Genomic DNA, 22,028 nt, shown 5'->3' with positions numbered 1-22,028 from the left:
ATGGAGTTTCTCGAGGCTTTCTTGTCCAACCTCTGGCGGCTACAGACATATTGATTCCTGTCAAAATGCCATGAGCCGTTATCAAGCACCTGCAAGTAGCTGCAACTTTTTTACCACCTCTTTCCCGTCTGCGGCTGCCAAAGACTATTGGCCAATGGTTCTCCAGCACATGATCGTGTCAAGGTTGCATACCTTACCTCGCGCAGGGAGATACATGACATATCTTACACCTTTCACTTCACAACTACCACACCTTGGTGCTGTTTGTTCATAAGACTTTTGTATGCGCCAACACGTGAGCGAAGCGTAAGCGCGCCCTTCTCACTCTTGTTCTTCTTGACGCCGAAAGGTGTGGGTTGGGTTTCGATAAATGGTTGTATGCCGGCCAATGAATGCAGGTGGTCGCTGGCACGACATGATTCGTGGAGGTTTTCTCTGCCTCGCTCAATGCAAGGTTTTCCTTTTGTCACTGAGGACCTTTGAAGAACTGCCTCGTGGGCCTCGAGGGAAAAACTCGGAATCTCGAAGAATCGCACCCTCTCGAGGTTTTTGCGTGCTACCCTTCTGTTCAACGTTGCCTTTTTGATTCTCCTCCATTGGGGTACAATCGCGATCGCATCAGCCAGCCAAGGATACAAGTGGCTTATACGGGGGGGATTGTCGAACCATGAGGAGAGGGTTGCGGCTGCATGCGCTACTTATCTCATTGGGTTTTGAGGGAGGGGAATTTGCCGGTTGATGGGTTTTGGAAGATGCCGATTCGTTCGAGTCGTGTGTAATCCGGGAGGGAAAACATCTCTTCGCACCCAACTGGACTGGCTAGGTAGGCTGATGAAACCTTGCACCTTTTTGTCGCCCGTTCGACGGTATACCAGTCCCTCCATCCCGCGGCGATCGAGGAGGAGGTTAGCTATGATGGGGGATCAACGCCACATTGTCTATGTCCCTCAAGGTCATACCATTGTGTCGTCGGGACTCGGTGCGAAAGGGTGCCACTTGCTCATAGAGTTTCGCCAAAAGTGTCTCTGATCGAGATCTGTGAACATGGGAATTTTCGAACTTGATGGGTAGGAATCTGGGTGATTGACCTGTCTCCTAACCGAGTATGACTGCTTACTCAGACTACAAAGTAAATAAGATGTACAAAAAAATGAAATCAGAGTGTTATATCAGCGTTTCTAGACGTGCATGTGTGGCTATGTTCTTCGTCATCTACCGTTTTGTGTTTTTGTTTTCCTTACAGTTTGCGAGCCTTCTTCATATTGATTGCGCCCACGACCTAGACGGCAACACTCACCGAAAACCGGAACGGACATTAAGTGCCCCATTCCCATCATATCCGGTCAATTCGAGTCGAACTTGAGGGTGTAGGAGTGGTAAGCTTGAGGGGTGGTGACACAGCATGAACCATGGGCCAACCATGCTATGTGCGATCTGAGAAAAACAAGAAAGAAAGAGAGGTCAGCAAACTCTCAGTTTTTCTTTTCAACCCCCATTGTTCTCTCTGCCAAAGAGCAACAGTGGACAAGTCAATGTTGGTGTGGCATGTGCCACTGCAGGAGCGGGAGGGTGGTAAGTTGCAGACTTGGAGTTTTGAAGGGGTAATACCCATTTGCCTCTCCAAAGCCATCACCATCTATCTCATAGACCGGGGAGTCTACCCGCGCACACATTTCCTCCCACGTCTGTGAAAGCTGCGTCGTGACGTGTTCAAAAAGTGCTGTTGATGCAAGGGGAGGGGGGGGGAGGCGGTTCACATGACATTATTGCCCCTTTTCCCCCCTCTGGTCCACGTTGGAAACTGAATTGGCTTGTTGGATTGGATGTGTGTTGGTTCAACCAACAATCGATGGACAGCACCTCACGATGATGCGGGAGTCGAGGCTCGAAGAAACAAAAACCGGCCGCATTGAGGATATGTGGAAGAGGTCCTGCAGGCTTACACATAGCCTCTCACTCACTGTCCGGTGTCACAACGGCTGAGCCCGCAACGACATGGGGAAGCAATCCGAGTGTTCCATGTGATGGGCCTACGCCGCTTCAATGCATTCATTAGGTCTCGCACTCAGTCTCCCGGTGCAGTTCATGAGCCGAAAGATTGATGAGGCCGGAGATGCCTAGCGCAATAGCTTCCTACCTCGTAGGGCTTGTGTGACTGTCAATCATGGTGGCGGTGACGTCCATGATTGATGACTGTACTCCTGCCGTCATAGTCCTCACGATTATAGGATGAAATGTGCTGCGATTGACACAGATCGCTCAGCAGTTCTAGACTCAGCAGTAAACAGCAGTAAACTGTGGCAAAGACCAGAGATGTAGGCGGACGCGGGCCGTCGGGAAGGGGGGCTGCATCTATTGAGCGGTTGGCAGGTGTATTTGCCAGTTTTGCATGTTCCGCATGTATGGGAAGGTAGGGCATTAATGCAGTGTTGGCGCATGCCATTTTAACTGGGCATACACCGCGCACACACCGGGGAAATAGGATTTGCTGGACATTTTGGAGAGAGAAAAATGGTTGGCGTTATTGCGGGAGGGAAAACGTGGGGAAGGCAAGGTGCGCGGTCCGATGCTTGGAGGCTTGGAGGCTTGGGTGAGGTCGAGAGCTGAGGGTAAAAGGATGAGGAATTATCGTGAGAAGGCTGTGGCCAGACGTAAGGTGTCAAGAGCCGCATCAAGTGTTGGTTAAGAAGGAAAGTGCAAAAACAGAACAAGGGGTAGGGAGTTCCTACCTTGGGGCAAATTGAAAGGAGCGTGCCTTCTGTCAGACACGTGCAATACCTCTCTGGAGAGGAAGGAGGAGTCAAGATGAGCAGGGGTGACGTGGTTGGGAAAGAACGATGAAATGGACAAATACTGACAGATTGGTAAGGAGCGATGGTATAAGGAGAAGGTACTCTAGAGTGGAAGGAGCGATGGTAGCAAAGGACTTCTTGGGTAGTGTGTTCACTGACAGACGGCAATGCCAGCAACGGCATCACCAGTTCTGAGATTATCAGACATGCCAGAGTCTGCTGTAATACCAAACAAAATCCAACAAATCCAGCCGTCCCAGAGCGGCTTCTAAAGCTTCGTACACTGTCTCTGTTTTGCTTTCCCTTTGACACAATGCCACTTTTGCACATTAGCACATTAGCACATTAACACAACATCACATCACCCCTTTACCACATTAACACACTACCATATTACCACAATAACGCATTACCTCACTCCATCTTCCGACTTCATCAATCACCAAGACTTCAAGAGCCACTCGAGATCTGTCATCAAGCTCAGAGCTCCCACCTCCCTCGCCTGCCGCAATAACCAGCAAGCCTGGTCATTCCGCTGGCACGATTCTAGACCCCTTTGATACTCCTCACAAATACAAATGATCTACTCGTAAACTCCTCTTTTATTCCCCAGACGCTACCTGATCAAGCAAGAGCTCCCCTTACCAAATTCCTGCTGAAACAAAACACGCTATATCCCTCAACCTTGACCCGTCCTCCCAACTTAAATTTTCCACAAACACTTCCCATCATATCAAGATTTTTAGACACCTATGCCCCTTTTTCATATGTTGGGGATAGCATATCTACCGAATATTCGTGTCTACCAATGCATAGCGCTCTAGCAAACAAATACAAATATATAAATAAGAATAGTAATGGCAACTCTGTCACCGGGTATCTCAAAATCGTAAAGTAGTAGAGAAGACGCAGTCGTAACTTTTGCTGTATCGCATCGCACACGTAGGTTCGTAGGTTTCGGGGAGGGGGGGGGGTTGGGGTTGGGGTTGGCACAAGGGTTTTGGTTTTGGTTTGATGTTGGTACAATTATAATTTCTCCCCTGCCTTTCCTCTCTCGCTTTCGCAATCTCGTCTGACTTTTTCTGGTCGTTGGGAAAAAAGGTAGGTAGGTAGTAGGTAGGTAATAAAACATTCAATGAAACAATTTCGCTGTCGAAGAAGGTCGAGTCCGTCCGGTATAAAAGAAAACAACCACTCTTTCCTTCCTTCCAAATCACAAAAAATGGTATGGAGTAGACGTCGACTGACCAGATGAAAATATGATGTGATGACCAATGACCATTCATGATCCCGTCCCAACACAAAAATCCTCACTTTTTCTTCCTTGGTCAAATCTTTTTCTTCTTCCCCCTTCACAAATTCCTCCATAACCAACCCCGTTAAATCTCTATGACCACCTCACTGGATCCTCCTATCGTTCGGACCTTGACCATACCTGTGTTGCTAACTCCGACGTGGCCGCTTGTCCTGATGATTCCCAGAGTCCAACCCTTCGCTCCTCCGCTTCCTATCATTCCCCCCATTCCGTCCATCACCATGCTGGTCGCTGGGCTGTCTGTGAGGCCCTCTTGAGTCCCTGGGCTGCGGGATGCCCCCGCGTGGAGGGCCTGTCCGACCGGAGCCGTAGTCCTGGCCACCACCACCATGCCCATCATTCCTTCCAGACTGTACCGCATCGCTCCGTGGACCAGCATTGCCATCACTGCGATTGCTGCCACGATGAGTAGGCTCGCGCGGTCCAGCTGGCGGCATGTCCCTTCCCCCACCACCCGGAAGAGATTCACGGCCGGAGCGGCGAGGAGCATTCGGATCCCTATCATCACGGCCAGCACTCGGGACGCCGGATGAAGAAACGCCTGATCGCCTGTGGTTGTAGTCCCGTGGCTCCTTGGCGTCGCGGTCACGGTCCGGGTTGCGCTCTCGACTGCTAGTCCTAGATGGCCGGTTGCTGCGATCACTCCTATGTTCCCGGCGACTTCTGTCGTGCTCGTTACGGCTTGATCCATAGTCGTCTCCATTCGACCGGCTGTCTCCTACCACCTGAATAGGAACAGGTGCCGCTGGAGCACGGTCGACATTCACATCACGGCGCCCAGAATCCCGCGGGAATGGCTCGGGGCGTTCCTGAACAGGAGTCGTGACAGGAGAAGAACCAGCGAGAATCTGCGCGTCTGAACCCGCCAAGTTAGGACGAGAGCGACTCATCCGCAGTCCAGGACCGCGGTTGTTCTCCATAGACGTCTTGTCAATCATGTTTTGGATGTTCCTAAGCTGTCTCCCACCGGACCTCATGCGGTCGTTAGACGCTGCTGGGCCGGTAGGCGTGGCAAAGTCCGTGTTCAGGGGTGGAGGTGCCTGCCTTGACCCCGTGTTCGGTGCCGACATGGATGGCCGATCAGGTGTGTTGATCGGTGGCCTTGAGTGAGATGCGGTGCCGGAAGGAGTACCCGAGATCTGGTTCAGACGATCTGGGTGGATACCAGACGGGCCAGTGGGTGGTCCAGGAGGCGGGGAGGGTGCGCTGGGCGCTTGCTGATTGTTGATATGCCGCATTCTATCTGGATGAACACCTGCCGCAGGCGCTGTAGGAACAGTGGGAGAGTTGGTTTTCTCAAACTGGTTACCGCGCTGTTGCTGCCGCTGCCGGCCTGCCGCGGGCCCAGTAGGCACTTGACGCTCAGGCGACGCGGGGCGAACTGACTCTGGCACAGAAGGCCTAGTATCGGGACGCATAGACACCCCGTTGGCAGGACCCATTCTGTTTGTGTTCCTACCACCTCTACCTCTGGGTCCGGACGGGGGAGCTCCGGTAGGCATGTCAACCACCGACTGGATGGGTTGGAGCCGGCCGTAGTTGGGATCCTGCTGGTTCAATCTACCATGGTCCGGATCCGAGCGCGGCGGGCCACCAAATGAAGCATCCCTAGACCCCGCCGTTCTCTCATCGCGCTCAGCATTGCGGTCCGAGCGGGGCTGTGATGGCGCATTGTCGATATTCCGATCCTGGCGAGGCTGGGACGGGGCATTTTCAATGTTGCGATCCTGGCGTCCATGAAGCTGAGTGTGATCTGTGTTGCGATCCGGACGAGAGTGTGAGGAGCCATGATCTTGAGTGCGATCCTGACGGGGATGCGATGGTAAGCTGTCTGGACGACCTTCCCGGCTTGTATTATGATGATCCGAGTGACGGTGACGCCCATGTCGCTCATCCCGCGAGTTGTCCGGCTGTGCTGCATTCGCCGCGGAGTGATCTGTTCGTCTCGGCGATTCAGTCCGACCAGGCCGATCGCGGAGCTGATCTCTATGACCCGAACGAGGAGGCGCATCTCTGCTGTCGTTGATGAGCGCGGCTCTCGCTGGGTTGATGATGTCGGGCCGATCGGCATCCGCAATAGCACGAGCACGATCTGGATGAGTGGGCGGATCTTGGGACGCATTCGATGCCGAACTGGTCTGAGGAGATTGTCCCACTGGTGGTTCTCTAGGTCCTCTTGGATCATGTCGACCGGAAGCATGTGGTGCCCGGTCACGAGGACCACGGGCGTCTCTGTCAGCGGGCGCACCGTGCTCATTCCATCGAGGTGGCAGTTCACTGCGGGTTGACCAATCCCTCTCTGAAGCGCGAGCAGGGTCCCGCGGACCAGCATCAGCGGCTCGTCGATCAGACGAAAAGTCGCGAGGCCGCTCTGACCGTGGAACTTCTGGAGCGCGGAAATCTCTAGCCTCACGAGGACCGTGGGGATCGCGAGGATCACGGGCATCACGTGCGTGCGATGGGTGAGAAGGAAGGGGTGGGTGTGCTGGATGGGCATCCCGTGAATCCCTGGCTTCTCTCAGCTCCCGAGAATCACGAGAGTCGCGACTGTCCCTGCTGAAATCACGGGCGTCGCGAGCTGGAGGCTCACGCCTATCGTGACGCGTCGCTCCAAACCTATCGTTGGCGCCTCTTGGGAAAGCAGGCTCGGGCCTAGCCGGAAGATCTGGTTTGTTTGGTAGGCCATGACCAACTGGTGGGAGGGTAGAGAACTTGGGTGGTTCCGGCCGCTCCGGACGCTCATGTCGCTCATGCCGTTCAGGGCGGCCACCAGAAGATGCTGGCCCGGTTGGGTTCGATCGAGAACTGTTCGGCTTTCCAGATGGGCCGTTGGCTGGGCCCACCCTCTGACCAGGTCCATTAGACTCTCGCAGAGGTTCCCGCGGGGGTGGGGGTTTCGGCAGGATGTGCTTTTCATCCCTTGCCCTTGAATCACTCTTCTTCTTGCCTGCTCCGTCCTTGGTAACTTCGCCGTCTTCAACTTCGGCTTGGTGCGCGCGAGAGCCGGCTGGCTTGAATTCTGCTGCGGAGCCACGGAGCCCAGGCGTTGGTGTCGAATCGCCCTTCTGTGTGCATATGGTTAGTGTTGGTCTTGTAATGACGGAGCTGTGGCCACTTACAGCGCCTGGCCTGAATGCCTGAACAAGGATCCATTTCGACTTTCTCTTCTGTAGTTCGGAGTAGGCAGTCTGCGCGGTGACAGAAAGATCGACACGGTGGCCCATTTCGGATTCGGATGCATTCTTGGAAGCAGCTTCACGTTCAGTGATGGTCTTGAGCTGCTCCAGAAATTTGTCGGCCATGAAGTTGATGGCGGGAAAGTAATCAATGACGGACTTGAGAACGGTGATGGCATTGCGAATATGCATCCATTCCATGCCATTCAGGCAAGATCTCAAGGCGGTGTTCAGTTCCTTGTGCCATTTGAACAGCAGATCTTTGAAGGCATCATGCTCGACAAACTCGGTTGGCTTTCCATCCGCGTCGAAAGCGGTTGCAAAACCAAGGTACTGGCGAGTTTTGCTAACCTCCTTCAGGCCCAGGGCCTCCTTTTCGTAAGCATTCTTATCACCATGCCACTTGGACAGGTCGCCAAGGATGAGCTTCAAGAATCGGCCAACATGTTCAGCTTCGCGGACGGTGCAGGTGAAGATGATGGCCCGGAGACGGTTGTGGTTGAAGAGTCGATCGTAGAGTGACATGAGCTTGAAGTTTGAAGTAGAGAACTCGTGCAAAAACTTGACCAGTCTGAAGCAGTATTCGGCATCCAACGGTGAGAGGTGCAAACGGGGTAAGATGCACTCCTCGAGAAGCGCGTCCGATGCTGCATCAGCCTTGGTGATGGGCGCTGGAAACCAGCTGTCGACTTGTCTGCCGAGGTGTACTCTAGCTTTGGAGAAACGGGTGAGGCCTTCGTTCATCTCCTTCAAGAGAAGTTTTTGGCGATCCAAGATCTCGTTCCGTTTCTGGGTCTTCTTGTTCATCCCGTGCCGAGTCATGTCCGTTCTGTCCCTCATGACTTCTTCTGCTTGCTTGATGAGTCTGCTATTCTCCACTTGGTAACTTTCCTGGGGGAAGAGTAGGTTGCCTAGGTGGAGTGACCAAAAGAAGACGTAGAACGATGGGCTGATGTATCGCCAATCCTGTTGTGGGAGCACACTGGGTATCTCTTCGATGAGTGGCGCGAGGGCCTCAGCTAAAGACTCTGGCACACGGTTCTCGGGGGTTTTGGGTGAGCCATTCTCAGCGCCATCTGAGCCAGGGGCCCCGTTCTCATCAGCCGCATCCATTGCAACATCACCATCCCCGTCCGCAGCGACCTTGGCGAGCTCGGTTGAGTTGGCGGAGCCCTTCACTTCCCAGCGAATGCTGGACCGCCGAATTAAAAAGGCAAGGTTGGCCTCCAAGCCAAAGTCCCGCATGAGCTGAAGGATGTCAGGGACGAGATTGTTGAAGGTGACGGCATCTAGGTTGCTCTTCAGTAGATCGAGATACTGGAGGAGAATCTGATGGGTGTCGTCAACGACTGTGGCCAAGTATTTGATACGTGCACCGCCTTCCTCAGCATAGATGGCGTTCTGCCGGTACTGAGCGATGTTGATGAGAAGTTGGCCTGCTAGCTTGGAGCTCGTCAACGCCCTCATGAGACGCTCAGCGCTGCGAGTAGACGCCGCCCGCTTGTCGCCGAGATTGATCAGAGTCTCACGCCGAAGTAACTCGCCACCCGTCATAGCGTGCAACTGGGCATCCGTGAAGTCAAGGTCGGACACGACACCGCCCATTGACACAACCAGCTCCTTCAAAATGACGAGATCAGTCGAGTTTCCTTGGAGGAGTTGGTTGTGAACATATCGAAGGATTGGGGACGAGTCAACATTGGCATAGCGTTGAAAGACTCTGCCGGAAAACTTGGACAGCGCTTGTAACCATCTGCTCGTGAGCAGAACTGAGTCCTCTTGAGTACGACTTCTCTGTTGGCCACCGAGAGAGCTCAGGACCGACCAGACCAAGACGTCATATCCAAGATCCGTAAAGTACTTGGTGCATTCGACAAAAGCCTCGATGAAGTTGCTGTAGGATTCGATTTGGGAGAGTGAGACTTTGCAGACGATTCCTGGGGATGGATAAGCAATCTTGGCCAGACTCTTGGCCATTTCCGGAATGTTGGTGAGCGACAACCGCTTGAGAATGCTGAGTGTCTCCAATCTGGTCTTTGCAAAAGCCTTTCGAATGGGTTCTAGTCGAGAAATAGACCCTTGGTACCACTCGGCATAGATGTTGTACCGAATGCTGATGGGATATTGCTTGAGAAGGTTCCACACACTGTCAGCCACCGAAGTGTTGGTTTCCCCCAGGCTCAGCGCTGGCACCAAGAGACGTTTGAGAATATCAAGCCACCGGCTGACATTTTCTGGCGATTGATCATCTGCAAGACTCTTGGTGCCGATGCTGCTAAGTTTGGCCATCAGATCAGCATCCAGGCCGATGTTGACGCCCACCACATTCATCAGGGTATCGAAGAGGGTAAACAGGTCGTCAACTGTCTGACAAACAGGGACGTTATCAGCCCACTCGTCCCAATAGAACCGGTAGTTGGAGCCGTCGTGATCATTCTTGTCGACGTGAGGCCATTTCAAAGGACGCTTAGGAGGTGCCGTGCTGACCCTGATACTGCCTTTGGTCACACCACTCTGATCCATGTCAGGCATTGCTTTGGGGGGGCAGTCGGTTGACGCCGCTGCCGTCGGGCGGCTCTGGTTGTAGACAACATCGATAGAGTGTCTAAGGATTCGGTGAAGCAAGGTCACGGTTTCCGGATCGGCCTCAAGAACCCAGTCGTGTCGTCCAATCATAAAAAGCGCCTCTGGAAGAGCACCGATGATAAGAAGACAGTGGAGAAGATGAAGCTTTTGGTCCTGAGGCTTGGGGAGATTCGGCTTGTCTTCCGGAGAGTCCGCACCCTTCATTTCCGTATCGGCCTTGTTTGAAGCGGCATCGCGGCGGGAAGAGTTAATGGGCTGGCCGGAGGGGCCCTCGTCCGGTAGAGCACCAGCCATCATTAGAGCATTCTTGGCGGCGCCAGGGCGATTAGCCCTTTCTTTCTCCTCCAGCTCCTTCATTTTTTCGGCTCTAGTTTCCTCCATCTCCTCGTCGCGGGGCCAGATAAAGTTCCAGATATCTGTCAAGGATATGAAACCCACTTTGATCAAGAGTGCTGTGAGGTACAATAGGTTGGCGGGAAGGGTATCTTCTGGGTCTCTGGCATCCGACGTGTAAAAGCGCAACTTGAAGCCAAGCATCTGAGCGGCGTCGCGGTTACCGCAAGGCGGAAGTGTTCTGGTGATCCTAATCCACTCCTGCTCAATCTCGGATTCTGCGTTCTTTGCAGCAGTGCCGTTCGCCAGTCGTTCTTCGTCGGCAGCAGTAAGCTGTCTACCACCCAGTTCAAAGAAGGCGTCGAGTTTGACTTGGCGGGCCCTCTCCCAGAAGGCGATATCTCGTTGCAAACGCTGGGCCGCCGCCATCGCATCCTCCTCCTCACTATTGAATGGACTCTCGTGATCTGGGTGGGCCCATAATGGAAGCCCGCCAACGTAGGTATCAGTTGGCAATGTGAGTTGGCTTCGCGGCCACCACGAGCTGAAGCGAAGAAACTTGATGAAGAAACGGAACTGCTTGACGAGAATGGCGGCAAACACATCTAATGTAATGTCGAGAACTCGGCCGGGATTCAGATCGAAGGTCCCAATAAGGCCCATAACCTTGTTAAAAGTATCCTGTACAACCTCCGAAGAGGCTGGCTCGTTGGAACACGTGGTGAAGATTTCCGTCACTAGCTTGGAGAAGCCCTCGGTTTCCTCACGCAACAGGTTGTAACTTGCCTGGCGGTAGAGCAAATTGGTGGAGGTGCGGATACTCATTCTAAAAAAGGTGTCGCGAACCAGCTCGAGAGGCGCCAGAACTGAAGGGTCAAGATCGACGCGCATAAGGGACAGAGAGACCCCGCTAGCCATCATGAAATCCTGAAACTGCTCTCGTACGGAGTCCGTCTGGGTGTCGGAATAACTGCCAACTGTGTCCAAGAACAAAGTATGCGGGTCGAAAGCCCCAGCTTCGCGCTCCTCCTCCGACGGCTCAGGCCCCAGGATTTCCCTCACGACACCGCCAGCGTCGGCGCCGCGTAGCCTGCCAGTGTTGACTGACCAGACAAGCTCCTGGAAGATGGAAGCGACCTCGGTAAGATCCTCGTCCTCGCGAGATTGGACACCATGCTCGATGATCTGTTGGCGGGCGCCCTTGCTCCATCTGCTAATGCAGTCGTCGGTGACGATGGTATAATCCTCATCAACCAGAATGGGAGATGGGGGTGCTGACTGGGGTGCTGGTGTTGGGGTGACGGTTGTCGTCAAAGGAGGCAGAGGGGTTTGCGAAGAGGCACTCGATGGTCGAGCCATGGTTGGAGATATTGAAGCCGGGGCGCTTGATGATGGAGGAGGCGCAATATGAGATTGAGAGGAGTCGCGACGATTATCTCTCCGGAGGTTTCTGTTCCCACCACCGCCGCCACCTGCTCCTGCCCGATTGTTGCGGTTGCCCCCATCAAAGCTTCGGTCGTGCTGCCCTAGTGAGGTATCCTGAGGACGATGCGGGGAAGGTCTAGATGACCCCGAGTCTGGTGGGACCCGATCTTTTCTCTTCCTCTGCGGGCCCATCATTAATCGTGATATCGAAGGTATCGTATTTGGGTCATTTATTGGTGATGCGGACTGCAATCCGCAGGCGCTGTCGCGCTAGCTCAACGATGCAAAAGTTATACCTATCAGCACCTTAATGTGTATTAGAATTCCGAGATGACAGGCAAGATCGTTTCGCGGTACTCATATCGCAGACGGGGTAGATGTGGTTGAGCTCTTCAACCCCAAGACAACAGAAAAGTGTCCTAGGCAGGCAAAGGTGGTGCAATCAGCAATTCACGTACCGAATGGACCGAGACGCAGTATCGTTTGCAATGCTTTCTAAAATTCCTTTCATTCGGCCTCACCGCGTAGAGGGGGGAAATTGGGCCGATGTATCGATTGGTGCTCGTCGGCGTCGCTGGCTCGAGTTGGATGTTGGTGAAGGATAGAAGTTGGTGATTCGCGTGAGAATCGCCAAACTGCAAGCTCGTGGTCGTGGTCGCTGCGTTCTGCTGCAACAAAAGCTTGGCAGATCAAAAACGGCAGCCTTGTTGGGTGAGGCTGCCAAGACCACAAGGTGGGGCTGATAGGTCGAATTGGAGGTTGGTATCTTTTGTGGTAGAGTACCTGGCATTTGGTGACAGTCATGCGGTATGTGCGAGTACTGTCTACCTGGTCGTAGTCTAACAGCCAAAAGTCGGGGCATCTGGGATCAGTGCGCTTCTGCCCCACTCTAAACCACCAAGAAAAGGCCGATTGCCGGCGATGTTCTGCCCAGAACCTTGCCCGTTCTGGCCCTTCCAGCGCTTTGGGTAGCAGAACAGAGTGCCCTGGATGGGTGAATGGAGAATGGAGAGAACACCCTCTCGATCAATCCCGCGTGTGCCCGTGCCAGAGATGGGTGCTAGCGATGGCGCAATCCACGCTTGCGGCTCCTGCTGTGCAAGCACGTTCCCATCCATCCACCCACGCGGATAACTTGATGACCGATGACTGTTCCTGACCGTGGGTAGGGGGCCATGCATTGGAAGCCTCCTGCATGCACTTATATTATGAAGAGCCTTTTTTTTTTCATTCTTTTCTGTTATGATTCCCGAATTTCCATGACTCCTTCTTCATTGATCTTTTCCCGCCCTTCTGGAACAAGCCCTCTGTTCCAACTCTAGCCCCATTTGTGTTTCTGGTTTGACACATTCGCTCTTGTCACTTACAGCCGGTCTTTTTCATCTTTTCCACAGCACATACCTTGCCCATCATGCCGTCACACATCAGCGTTGAGGGCGAGAAGCCAGTATATGGTGAGTCAGGTCAAGCTCTGGCTCCTTTTTTTGACCTCCCATAAAATCAAGACCAGTGACTGAATACTTCCAAGAAAGAATCACATCTCAGCCTGAGAATCCGTTCGCTACCCTCATCCCGGACCAGCAAATCGCCATTATTCCATCCTTCACCCTCGAGTCTGGAGTGACTCTGCGAAATGTACCTGTTGCCTACACCACGAGAGGCACTCTCAACCCGGAGGGCGACAATGCCATGGTCATCTGCCACGCTCTCACTGGCAGCGCCGATGTGAGCGACTGGTGGGGCCCTCTGCTGGGCCGGGCAGGGAGAGCCTTCGACGTAACTCGCTTCTTCATCGTATGCATGAACAGCCTGGGGAGCCCATACGGAACCGCCAGTCCCGTCACCGCCAAAGACGGAGATGCCTCCAAGGGCAACTACGGACCAGAATTTCCCCTCACCACCATCAGGGATGATGTCAGGCTTCACAAGCTGCTCCTAGATGAATTGGGCGTCAAGCAGGTGGCAGCCGTGATCGGCGGCTCCCTCGGTGGCATGTTTGTGTTGGAATGGGCCTACCTCGGCAAGGAGTATGTGCGGTGCGTCGTCCCCATCGCCACCTCGAGCCGACACAGCGCCTGGGGCATCAGCTGGGGGGAAGCCCAACGGCAGTCCATCTACGCCGACCCCAAGTATGAGGATGGGTATTATTCCTATGAGGACCCACCCGTCACCGGTCTCGGAGCCGCGCGCATGGCCGCCTTGCTGACGTACCGGAGCCGAAACTCGTTCGAGGCACGATTCGGCCGCAACACCCCGGATCCCTCCAAGCGGCAGGCCATCCGTGAGAGGCCGGACCCCACCACCCCGTCCGAAGCCCATTTCCACATCCACAATGACGGGCACAAGTGGAAGCGATCCCCGCCCCGGACTAACAGCCAGAGCGAAAATATCCCGCTTTCGCCTTCTTCCAACAATGGGAAAAGCAGGGCAGACAAGGCTGCAGAGGCGGAAGAGGCAGCCCCTGACCCTCAGTTTCACGGCCCAGCCAAGGAGAGCTTGACAGGAGGAGAGGTTATGCCCGCGCAATCCACTTACTTTTCCGCGCAGTCGTACCTCCGCTACCAGGGACAGAAGTTCGTCAAGCGCTTCGACAGCAACTGTTACATCGCCATGACCCGCAAGCTGGACACCCACGACGTGAGCCGCGACCGCGCCCCGACCGTTGCCGAGGCGCTGGCTTTGATTCAGCAACCTACTCTTGTTTTGGGTATCGAGAGCGACGGGTTGTTTACTTTTGCGGAGCAGGAAGAGCTGGCGGCACATATTCCTGATGCGAGATTGGAGAGGATAGACAGCCCGGAGGGGCACGATGCTTTCCTGTTGCAATTTGAGCAGGTGAATCGGTATATTCTTGGCTTTTTGAAGGAGGTGCTCCCAGATATTATGGAGAAGGATGTGGGTGATCAGGGAGTGGAGGAAGAAGGGGTTGGAGTTGTGACCAAGAGCAGCACGTTTGGGGAGGCAGAGGTGGGGGATATCACTGCTTGGTAGGAGGATAGATGGGGGAAGGCAGTTTGAACTTTTCAACAAGGCAATACAGCATTGGATTTGCGTACTTTGGCATGTCTATCTTAAACCTGTGCTGCCATTCTTTCCACTTGATGTGAGGTTTGAGATTCACTACTGCCGGATCCCTAGTACCTTATACCACAGGCAGATGGACATTTTCGCAACAACAACAACAACGGTTTTGCTAAACTTTTGTCGATTCGAAGCTGTGCTATATCGTGGGTGGGATGATGCAGCATGCAGGTGAACAGACACTTAAACGTGGGGTACATATAGAAGGGTGACCTTCCCCTCTTCCCCGCATAAAACGTGCTGCCTAAGAAGCTGAGCAAAATGTGATATTTCGGAGGTGTGTCTGGTGTGTGGGATCTTAATCCCTTGACCTGAGCATCTCATTTCAGCTCTCAGGAGAATGATGAAGAAGGGCTGGCGACATTGGAGGGCAATGGTATGACGTAGGGTTGTCTTGAAATCAGCCTTGTCATCAGTTTTATTTAGAGCTGTACTTTACCAGAAGGATTGTCCTCAACAGAGGGCATGCCTTACCAAGGTAGTTGATTTTCACAGTTGGCATTGACAGTTTCAGCATCAAGTAATGCGTCCATTACAATCTAGCCATTAGCTAACCAATCTGCGGCAACACACTTCTGCTGTGCATGTGCGCAAAGAGAAAGGGGGGTATATAACTGAACTGAACTCAACCGAACCGCGTGACCTATCCTTCCGTTTTCCCACATGTCCCAGAAATCTGTCAACTCCCTCAAAGCGATGGTCCGTAAGCAAAATTAATTACACACGTTTCTCTCCTCTCTCGCGGCCGCCGGCGTAAAAACACTGCATTCTCCCTGTGTGCCACAACTCCACCCTGTCTTTGGAATAGGACCTATGTGAAGGCTCCTACACCTCCCGTGACACAAACGGCGCAAAATCCCTTCTCTGCCCGGCCTCATCCCCACCTCTGAATCTTTCCAAATCGTCACTATAACCTCCATCAACCTCCATGAACGCATCCTCTGTTGATCCCTGCGCCTGCTGTGGCTGAACGGAGGATGTCGCCCTGGATAACCTCCTCTTGATCATGCTCCTGACATTTTCCTGCCCCTGGCTACCATCCTGTGGCTGACCCCGACTCCTCGTCACATCCCTTTTCGCCTGTAGGATATCCTGATACGTCTGCAGGACCGTCTTGTCATCGTCTGTAAGTGACACGCAAAACCGCTGCAGCACAACAAAGTGAACCGCCTGGACAAGATCAAGTCCAAACATAGTCATCAGGTATGCCGTCACAAAAACGGCAGAGCGGTCGTTTCCCGTCTCACACACCACCAAGACCTTGCCTTTCCTTTGACCGGTGGGATCAGAGCGCGCGGCAGCGATGAGGTGAGCATTGATTTTTTGGGCAGCTTGCCCGAATAGTCCGATCATGCTCTGCATGTGAGGAACGTCAACACTGTCAGTCGCTATCCCTACTTCTTCAGCGGCGCGCTGGATGCTTCGAAGAATCCCCTTGTACCGAGCGTCCGCGACGCCAAAAATGAGCGTTATCCCCTTCTCTCGAAGAAAGTCATGATCTTTGACGCTGCTGGCGGGACCGAGGTAAAGAAAATCGAGGATGGGCTGAGCCAGCCGGCGGTGGGCGTACTGCCAATGGAGAGACGGATCGACAGCTCGCTCGGTGTCGAGGTGACTAAACAGCTCCCGGAGCTCCTCCTCTGTGTAATCACCTGCACCAGAGGAATTGTTCAAATCCGAGAAAGGGTCAATGGACAGAGTTGGGTTGCTGGACCGTCCTGGGAGAGCGGGAATATGAATATATGGGGGTTCAGGGGCGCGACGCATGGTTTGTGCCGAGCGGACCACTCCTTCGGCGATGGGCGATTTTTCCCGTTCCATGTCCATTTCAATAGGTTGTTGTGTGTTGATTCCTTACGAGGTCGCAATGAGAGGCCTCAAATCAGATAATGCGAATTCAAAGCAGAAGAGTTTGACTGAAGGGGTGTTTAGTCTTGGGGTTCTGGAAGTGAAATCTTGACCAGGCACTCCGCTGGCCTTTAATATGAGCTCACCAAGGCTGCTGGTGTGTCTTTTGGCAGAGAGAGCTGCCAGGCTATGGAATATGATGGTGTCGCGCCACGTAGGTATATAGTGAGCAAGAAAAAAAAAAAAATCTCCTGATAGAGGATTACTGAAGTCGACGGTGTGAATTGGTGAGATGAACGTCCGCTATGCCTGTGGCTCTTGACTCAAGTGAGATGCAGACCTAACCTGCCACAAGGGAACAGTTGAGTGGCAGGCAGCAGTGTGGGGCGGCGGCATGTCACCTGCAGCTTAGCCAGTCCAGAGACTTGATACCACAAGGGCGTAGTGAAAGAAGTTGGGAGCATTGATGCACCGTCTTACATAAAAGGATAAAGTCTCCAACTCGATATAGAGGAAACCACCTAAAGGAATGCCCATCTTCATTAAATCCACCCAGAATGTCTTGTTCAGTTGAGGAATCGAGAGTCATACCCAAATCTTATGGAGGAGTTGAATTAGAGCTTTTCAGCTGGTACCTTGCATCGTACTTCGTTGGACAACCAAGTAAAAACATCGACAACATGGGCACCGCCTCAGGGCATTGCATTCAGGGTAGTAACGAAAGCATGCTCGATCAACCAAGCAGGTCTATCTGTGTGCAATGCAGCCAGGCGCTAGAAGCAGCATTTCAAACCCAAAAAACTCTTCTCAGAAACTTGATCGACATGATCTATACTCTTTTCGTCGGCGTCGACTCTTTGGCCAAGGGCGACGTTATTTCGGGCGTCACCGACCTCGATTCCACACGAGGTCGTGTTTTGCTGGCCGAGCCTAGCTTCTTCCGCTTCTTTTCAGACGCCGTAGAAGATGTGCTTGCCTTTCGTGCGACACCGAGATATTGGTCGTCAACCTCGAGCGTTGGTGTCGTGCTTCGCGATCCTGGTGTTCCCAGGTTCATGCTTCCTCTTCTCATGGTGCCACTCCCGCTCCTCGTCCGCTTGTGTTCACCCAATACTGCCGCATGGCGAGGGTGGTGTGGATGATGGGCTACCTTCTCGGGATGGTGCTGCGACGGTTTGTCCACCACCTTGCGCCAGGGAAGCCACCAAAGCCAACCCCCGTGTTCCCTTCGCAGCCTGAGGTCCCTCTCCTTAAGCTTCACCCTCAACAAAGCACGCCTTTCGTTCTCCCTTTCCCAGTACTCCGCCCTGTACAACTCCCAGTTCTCCCGGAAGCTGGGCGAGAACGGCTTCGCCAGCAGCAGAAGCTTGACATAATCCCCACCCGGTGCCAGGTCCTCTTCATGCCCCCCCTTTTCCTCATCCCAATTTGTGACATGTACACTCGGATGCGAGTCCTTGCTCAAATTCAACTCCCTATCCACCTCCCTCAACACGGTCGGGTCCACAAACCGGTAAGAACTCCCATTGTTCGAAAACACACCATACGTCAAAAACCAGCCGATTGTGCTCAGCGCCTCCTTCCACCACGGCCTTTTCATAACCACCAACTTACAGTTGAACCCCCTCAGCCCCCTGTTGCTGACCGTAAACCACCTTCTCGGCCACCTCACGCCCCTTTCCCAGATCCCAGTCAGCCAGACAAGCAGTCCGGTCATGACGCCACCCAGGAAGCACATCCTTTCTGTTGTTTCCACCATCCAGTATACCGACCCGCCCACGCCCGAGCCGTCTTCTCTTGGTGCCAGAAAGAGTGCGTACCCAAACCCAGCCGTCCATATCGTGAGCAGCGAGAGGAAGAAAGTGTGATGCCGGCGCCGGGCGCGGAGCTCGAGATACTGCACGCGCAGGGAGGCTTCGAGTATCAAAAGGTTGAGGTAGATCATGGATGGGGAGGACGGCGTGTGGGAGAGGGGATCTCCCGTTGGCGACGATGACTTCTCATCTGCGCCTCCTGGGCCCGGTTCGGTAGTAACACCACTTGTTTTGGAGAGGTCATTGCGGGAGGTGAGGCCGGCCGCAGAGGAGAGGGGGGCGCCTTTGACAATGGAGTCAAGGGTATCGGCCATGGTCTGATTCGTTCCGGCCGCCGGATGGGGGGGAAGGGCGGGTAGCGGACCGGAGGGAGTCGGAGTCGGGAATCGAACTCCGAAGGTGAGAATTGTGTGTTCGTTAGGATTTCGGTTCAATCAGTGTTGTTTGCGCGCGGCGGGCGCGTGGCGCTTGTTGGTGGTCGTTGAGAATCTGGAATTTCTCTAGGTTACCTAAGGTAAGGGGTGGGTAGGCAAGGGGCTGGCTGAGCTTATCCCTATGCGCAGTCAACCAGCCAGCGGTCAGCTGTTGAGAGATAGGTAGAGAGCCGCAACCGCGTCAGAGGGCCGTCGCAGTGCAGATGCAACCAATTCAAAAATTGCGCAGTTATGCCGGAGTTTGTATATCGCCGAGTCGTTCAATGTCATGGATGCATATCTATCTGGTGTACACCAGCAAACTTGAGGGTTGTTAGAAAAAGACTGGGGCGGTGTTGAGCTTCTCACCCTCGGTTGGACCCGGAATTCTTCCTTTTGGCTGGCCGCTCGCTCTCGATTCTCGATTCTCACAGGGGTCTGTCCCCAGGCAGTCTCCAGTCTCGGCTTGCAACGTCATCGTTCGGGTACTTTTGGGAGAATGGTTAGCGGCAAAAACAGGGGACCACTCGCCCGCATTACCATTGAGCTCCCAGCCCGCCACTGCTTGGCCTGCCCCCCATGTTCCCATGATCGGGTAGCGGAGCGACGTAAAATCCGATCGCTGGACATTGTTGAGCAAGCGGTCTGGTTGATTGGGGAATTCGCTGTCGGAGGGAGCGGAATTTACACTTCTTCTCTCCCGCACTTGTCTGCACCGGACACGCCATCCCGACACAAATGCAGGAGCATTGTATAAGGGGCGCTGTCCCGACGCGCTCCTCCAACCGTCACCATGCTCAAGTCTACTAACCCTACAAGTCTTTTGCTGCGTATTCCTAAGCTCGCCTCGTCCGTGTTTGCCGGTCCGCCCTCGGAAAAGACTGGAACAGCAAGTCCCTCAAAGGAGTCGAGCAGCCGCATGTCCACCGAATCGGTCTCTGCCTCTACGGATACTTCTTCCTCGATCCCGCCACCTACAACACAACCTCTCCTTTTCCCTACGCACCGCAAAAAGAACCCGTCGCATCAATATCACCCTCAGCACCACGCTGAAGGTGCACCGAGAAAACACACGCCCAGAATGATGGCATTTCCCCTAGGTTACAAGGAGGCGGCGCACCAATGGGTGTGTATTTCCGCTCCAGCAGCCAACACGGCGCATCAGTGGACAAGTGGCTGACGAGCATGCAGTGGACTAGCCTATCATCGCGACAAGCCGAACAGAATGTACTCTCATTTATGCCTCACGTTCGCGAAGCCACCGGCCCAAGTGTCGGCGCGCGCCTCCTAGATCTCGCCAACACCGATCCTTTCGGCCAGCGAGTCTGGCGATCATCAATGGTGCAGCTGTCGGGGAAGAACCGTGCCCTGAATGAGTTCTCAATCGAAAGAGAGGGCGAAGATGTGGACAACACCCTCGTCATGCTGCACGGATACGGCGCCGGGCTGGGTTTTTTCTACAAGAACTTTGAACCCCTCACCAGATTACCTGGTTGGAAATTATACGCGCTGGATATGCTAGGGATGGGCAACTCCTCCCGCCCGCCGTTCAAGGTCCACGCCAAAACACAAAAAGAGAAAATCGCCGAGGCCGAGAGTTGGTTCATTGACGCGCTCGAAGAATGGCGCAAGATTCGCAAGCTCGAAAAGTTCACATTGATGGGTCATTCAATGGGCGGCTACCTCGCTGTTTCTTACGCCCTCAAGTACCCCGGCCACCTCAACAAACTGATTTTGGTGTCTCCGGTAGGGATCCCGGAGGATCCCTGGGCAGTCAACGCCGACATGCCCGAGCCCGAAACCTCCACCATGGCAGCCGAGTTCACCCAGGACCAGGAAAGCATCGTCCACCAAACCCCCGCTGGCCAAAACGCCGAGTATGTCAACGCGAAAGCCAGCGACAAGGAATCCGTCGCTTCCCAGCCCAACACCTCCACCACGCCCCCCAAGCGACCCCTTCCAGGGTGGCTGGTCTGGCTCTGGGACGCAAACGTCTCCCCGTTTAGCATCGTCCGCTTTGCCGGGCCGTTGGGTCCCCGGTTCGTCTCGGGGTGGACAGCCCGCCGGTTCAACCACCTGCCCTCGCCTGAAAAGCAAGCATTGCACGATTACTCTTATGCTCTGTTCCGCCAGCGTGGGTCGGGCGAGTATGCCCTGCCGTATCTCCTCGCTCCGGGGGCGTATGCCAGATCACCAGTCATCAACCGCATTCAGGACGTCGGCCGGCAGGTCATCTCCCCCAAGACGGAAACCACCCCAGAAGTAAAAGAGCACGGTTTCCCGATTGTGTTCATGTATGGAGAAAACGACTGGATGGATGTTGCTGGGGGGTATGCCGCCGAAGAAAAGATCAAAAAGAGAATAGAGAAAGAATTGCTAGAGGAAGGGGGAGCGGAGAAGGAGAATGGGAGTGTAAAGGTTGTTGTGGTGAGGAAGGCGGGGCATCATCTCTATGTGGATAACCCCGAGGAGTTTAATGAAGTTGTGAGGAGGGAGTTGAAGGAGACGATGATGGTGAATCAGAGGAGGAGGAATTAGGGGGTGGGGTGGGTATAAAATAGAGGATGATGTGCTTATGGAAGACTAAGGGATGCATGGTAGCGGCGTTTTACTGTTTGAGGAGGGACCAAGGGCACGGGATGGGTTGTATTTTGGGAGTACTAGCAGCATAGGGAGGGATAGCGGTCAGGATGGGCCAGACAGACAAGGATGGTTCTATATGAGGATGATGAGGGGAGGTTATGGTAGTAGACAGGCATGAGGTTTTTGGCAGGCTGGTCAGGTTGGAATTAGAGTAAAACCAACTGGGTGTTTTGTATGGGCGTCTATGATGAGATGGATATAGTAATTTTGGGGCATCTATATATAAGGTAGTGTTCTCATTGGTTTTGGCAGCTGTAGCCAACAAAATTACAAACTACCTACTGCTGGTTATTGGAAAGACATTGCTACTTGCTCAACATGCCACGGTTGGTTACCTACGCCGATTCTTGGCCAACGTGGAAACTGACTGCATTTTGAGGCCCCGTGTTATGTTGAACGATCTGCTACAAGTTATACATCCACGCATCGCAAGTTCGGGCATCACCGCCTGGAATGATAACAGCAAAGCGGTGTAAAAAATGCAGCGTAATTAAAAAACAAACACAATAATAATTTTTAACTTGATAAACAAAGTGTAACAAAAAAATCTTCAATACGATACTGGTCCCTCCCGTTCTCTTTGTCACTGGTCTGTCTCTCTC

General features: G+C 53.6%; 6 protein-coding genes across 6 annotated transcripts; 2 read left to right on the top strand and 4 right to left on the bottom strand.

The window, feature by feature from the left end:
- Nucleotides 1-3,808: 3,808 nt before the first annotated feature.
- RLR1 (THO2 plays a role in transcriptional elongation) lies at nt 3,809-12,601 on the bottom strand. The gene is made up of 3 exons (XM_062908892.1): nt 12,086-12,601; nt 7,227-11,933; nt 3,809-7,172 (listed from the first exon to the last, which is right to left on the bottom strand). The coding sequence occupies exons 2-3, from the start codon at nt 11,820-11,822 to the stop codon at nt 4,236-4,238; spliced, it is 7,533 nt and encodes a 2,510-aa protein (XP_062772059.1). The 5' UTR covers nt 11,823-11,933; nt 12,086-12,601; the 3' UTR covers nt 3,809-4,235.
- Nucleotides 12,559-14,903, top strand: QC763_0027410 (uncharacterized protein). Its single transcript, XM_062905475.1, has 2 exons — nt 12,559-13,081; nt 13,156-14,903. Exons 1-2 carry the CDS (start codon nt 13,039-13,041, stop codon nt 14,616-14,618), a joined length of 1,506 nt encoding a protein of 501 aa, XP_062772057.1. The 5' UTR covers nt 12,559-13,038; the 3' UTR covers nt 14,619-14,903.
- Nucleotides 14,102-14,691, bottom strand: QC763_0027420 (uncharacterized protein; the record flags this gene model as incomplete). The annotated part of the gene is made up of 3 exons (XM_062905476.1): nt 14,102-14,122; nt 14,163-14,394; nt 14,684-14,691. The coding sequence occupies 3 exons, from the start codon at nt 14,689-14,691 to the stop codon at nt 14,102-14,104; spliced, it is 261 nt and encodes an 86-aa protein (XP_062772058.1).
- Nucleotides 14,904-15,533: 630 nt separating the features above from the next.
- Nucleotides 15,534-16,535, bottom strand: QC763_123260 (uncharacterized protein; the record flags this gene model as incomplete). Its single annotated transcript, XM_062908891.1, has 1 exon — nt 15,534-16,535. The coding sequence occupies one exon, from the start codon at nt 16,533-16,535 to the stop codon at nt 15,534-15,536; it is 1,002 nt and encodes a 333-aa protein (XP_062772056.1).
- Nucleotides 16,536-17,385: 850 nt separating this feature from the next.
- On the bottom strand, nt 17,386-18,684 carry SPO7 (Nem1-Spo7 phosphatase regulatory subunit; the record flags this gene model as incomplete). The annotated part of the gene is made up of 1 exon (XM_062908890.1): nt 17,386-18,684. One exon carries the CDS (start codon nt 18,682-18,684, stop codon nt 17,386-17,388), a length of 1,299 nt encoding a protein of 432 aa, XP_062772055.1.
- Nucleotides 18,685-19,044: 360 nt separating this feature from the next.
- Nucleotides 19,045-21,742, top strand: QC763_123240 (uncharacterized protein). The gene is made up of 2 exons (XM_062908889.1): nt 19,045-19,909; nt 19,975-21,742. Exons 1-2 carry the CDS (start codon nt 19,577-19,579, stop codon nt 21,319-21,321), a joined length of 1,680 nt encoding a protein of 559 aa, XP_062772054.1. The 5' UTR covers nt 19,045-19,576; the 3' UTR covers nt 21,322-21,742.
- Nucleotides 21,743-22,028: the final 286 nt, after the last annotated feature.

This window comes from Podospora pseudopauciseta, chromosome 1 (assembly GCF_035222475.1).
Source record: "Podospora pseudopauciseta strain CBS 411.78 chromosome 1, whole genome shotgun sequence".
NCBI classification, from domain to species: Eukaryota; Fungi; Ascomycota; class Sordariomycetes; order Sordariales; family Podosporaceae; genus Podospora; species Podospora pseudopauciseta.
This window is presented reverse-complemented; position numbering and strand designations above follow the sequence as displayed.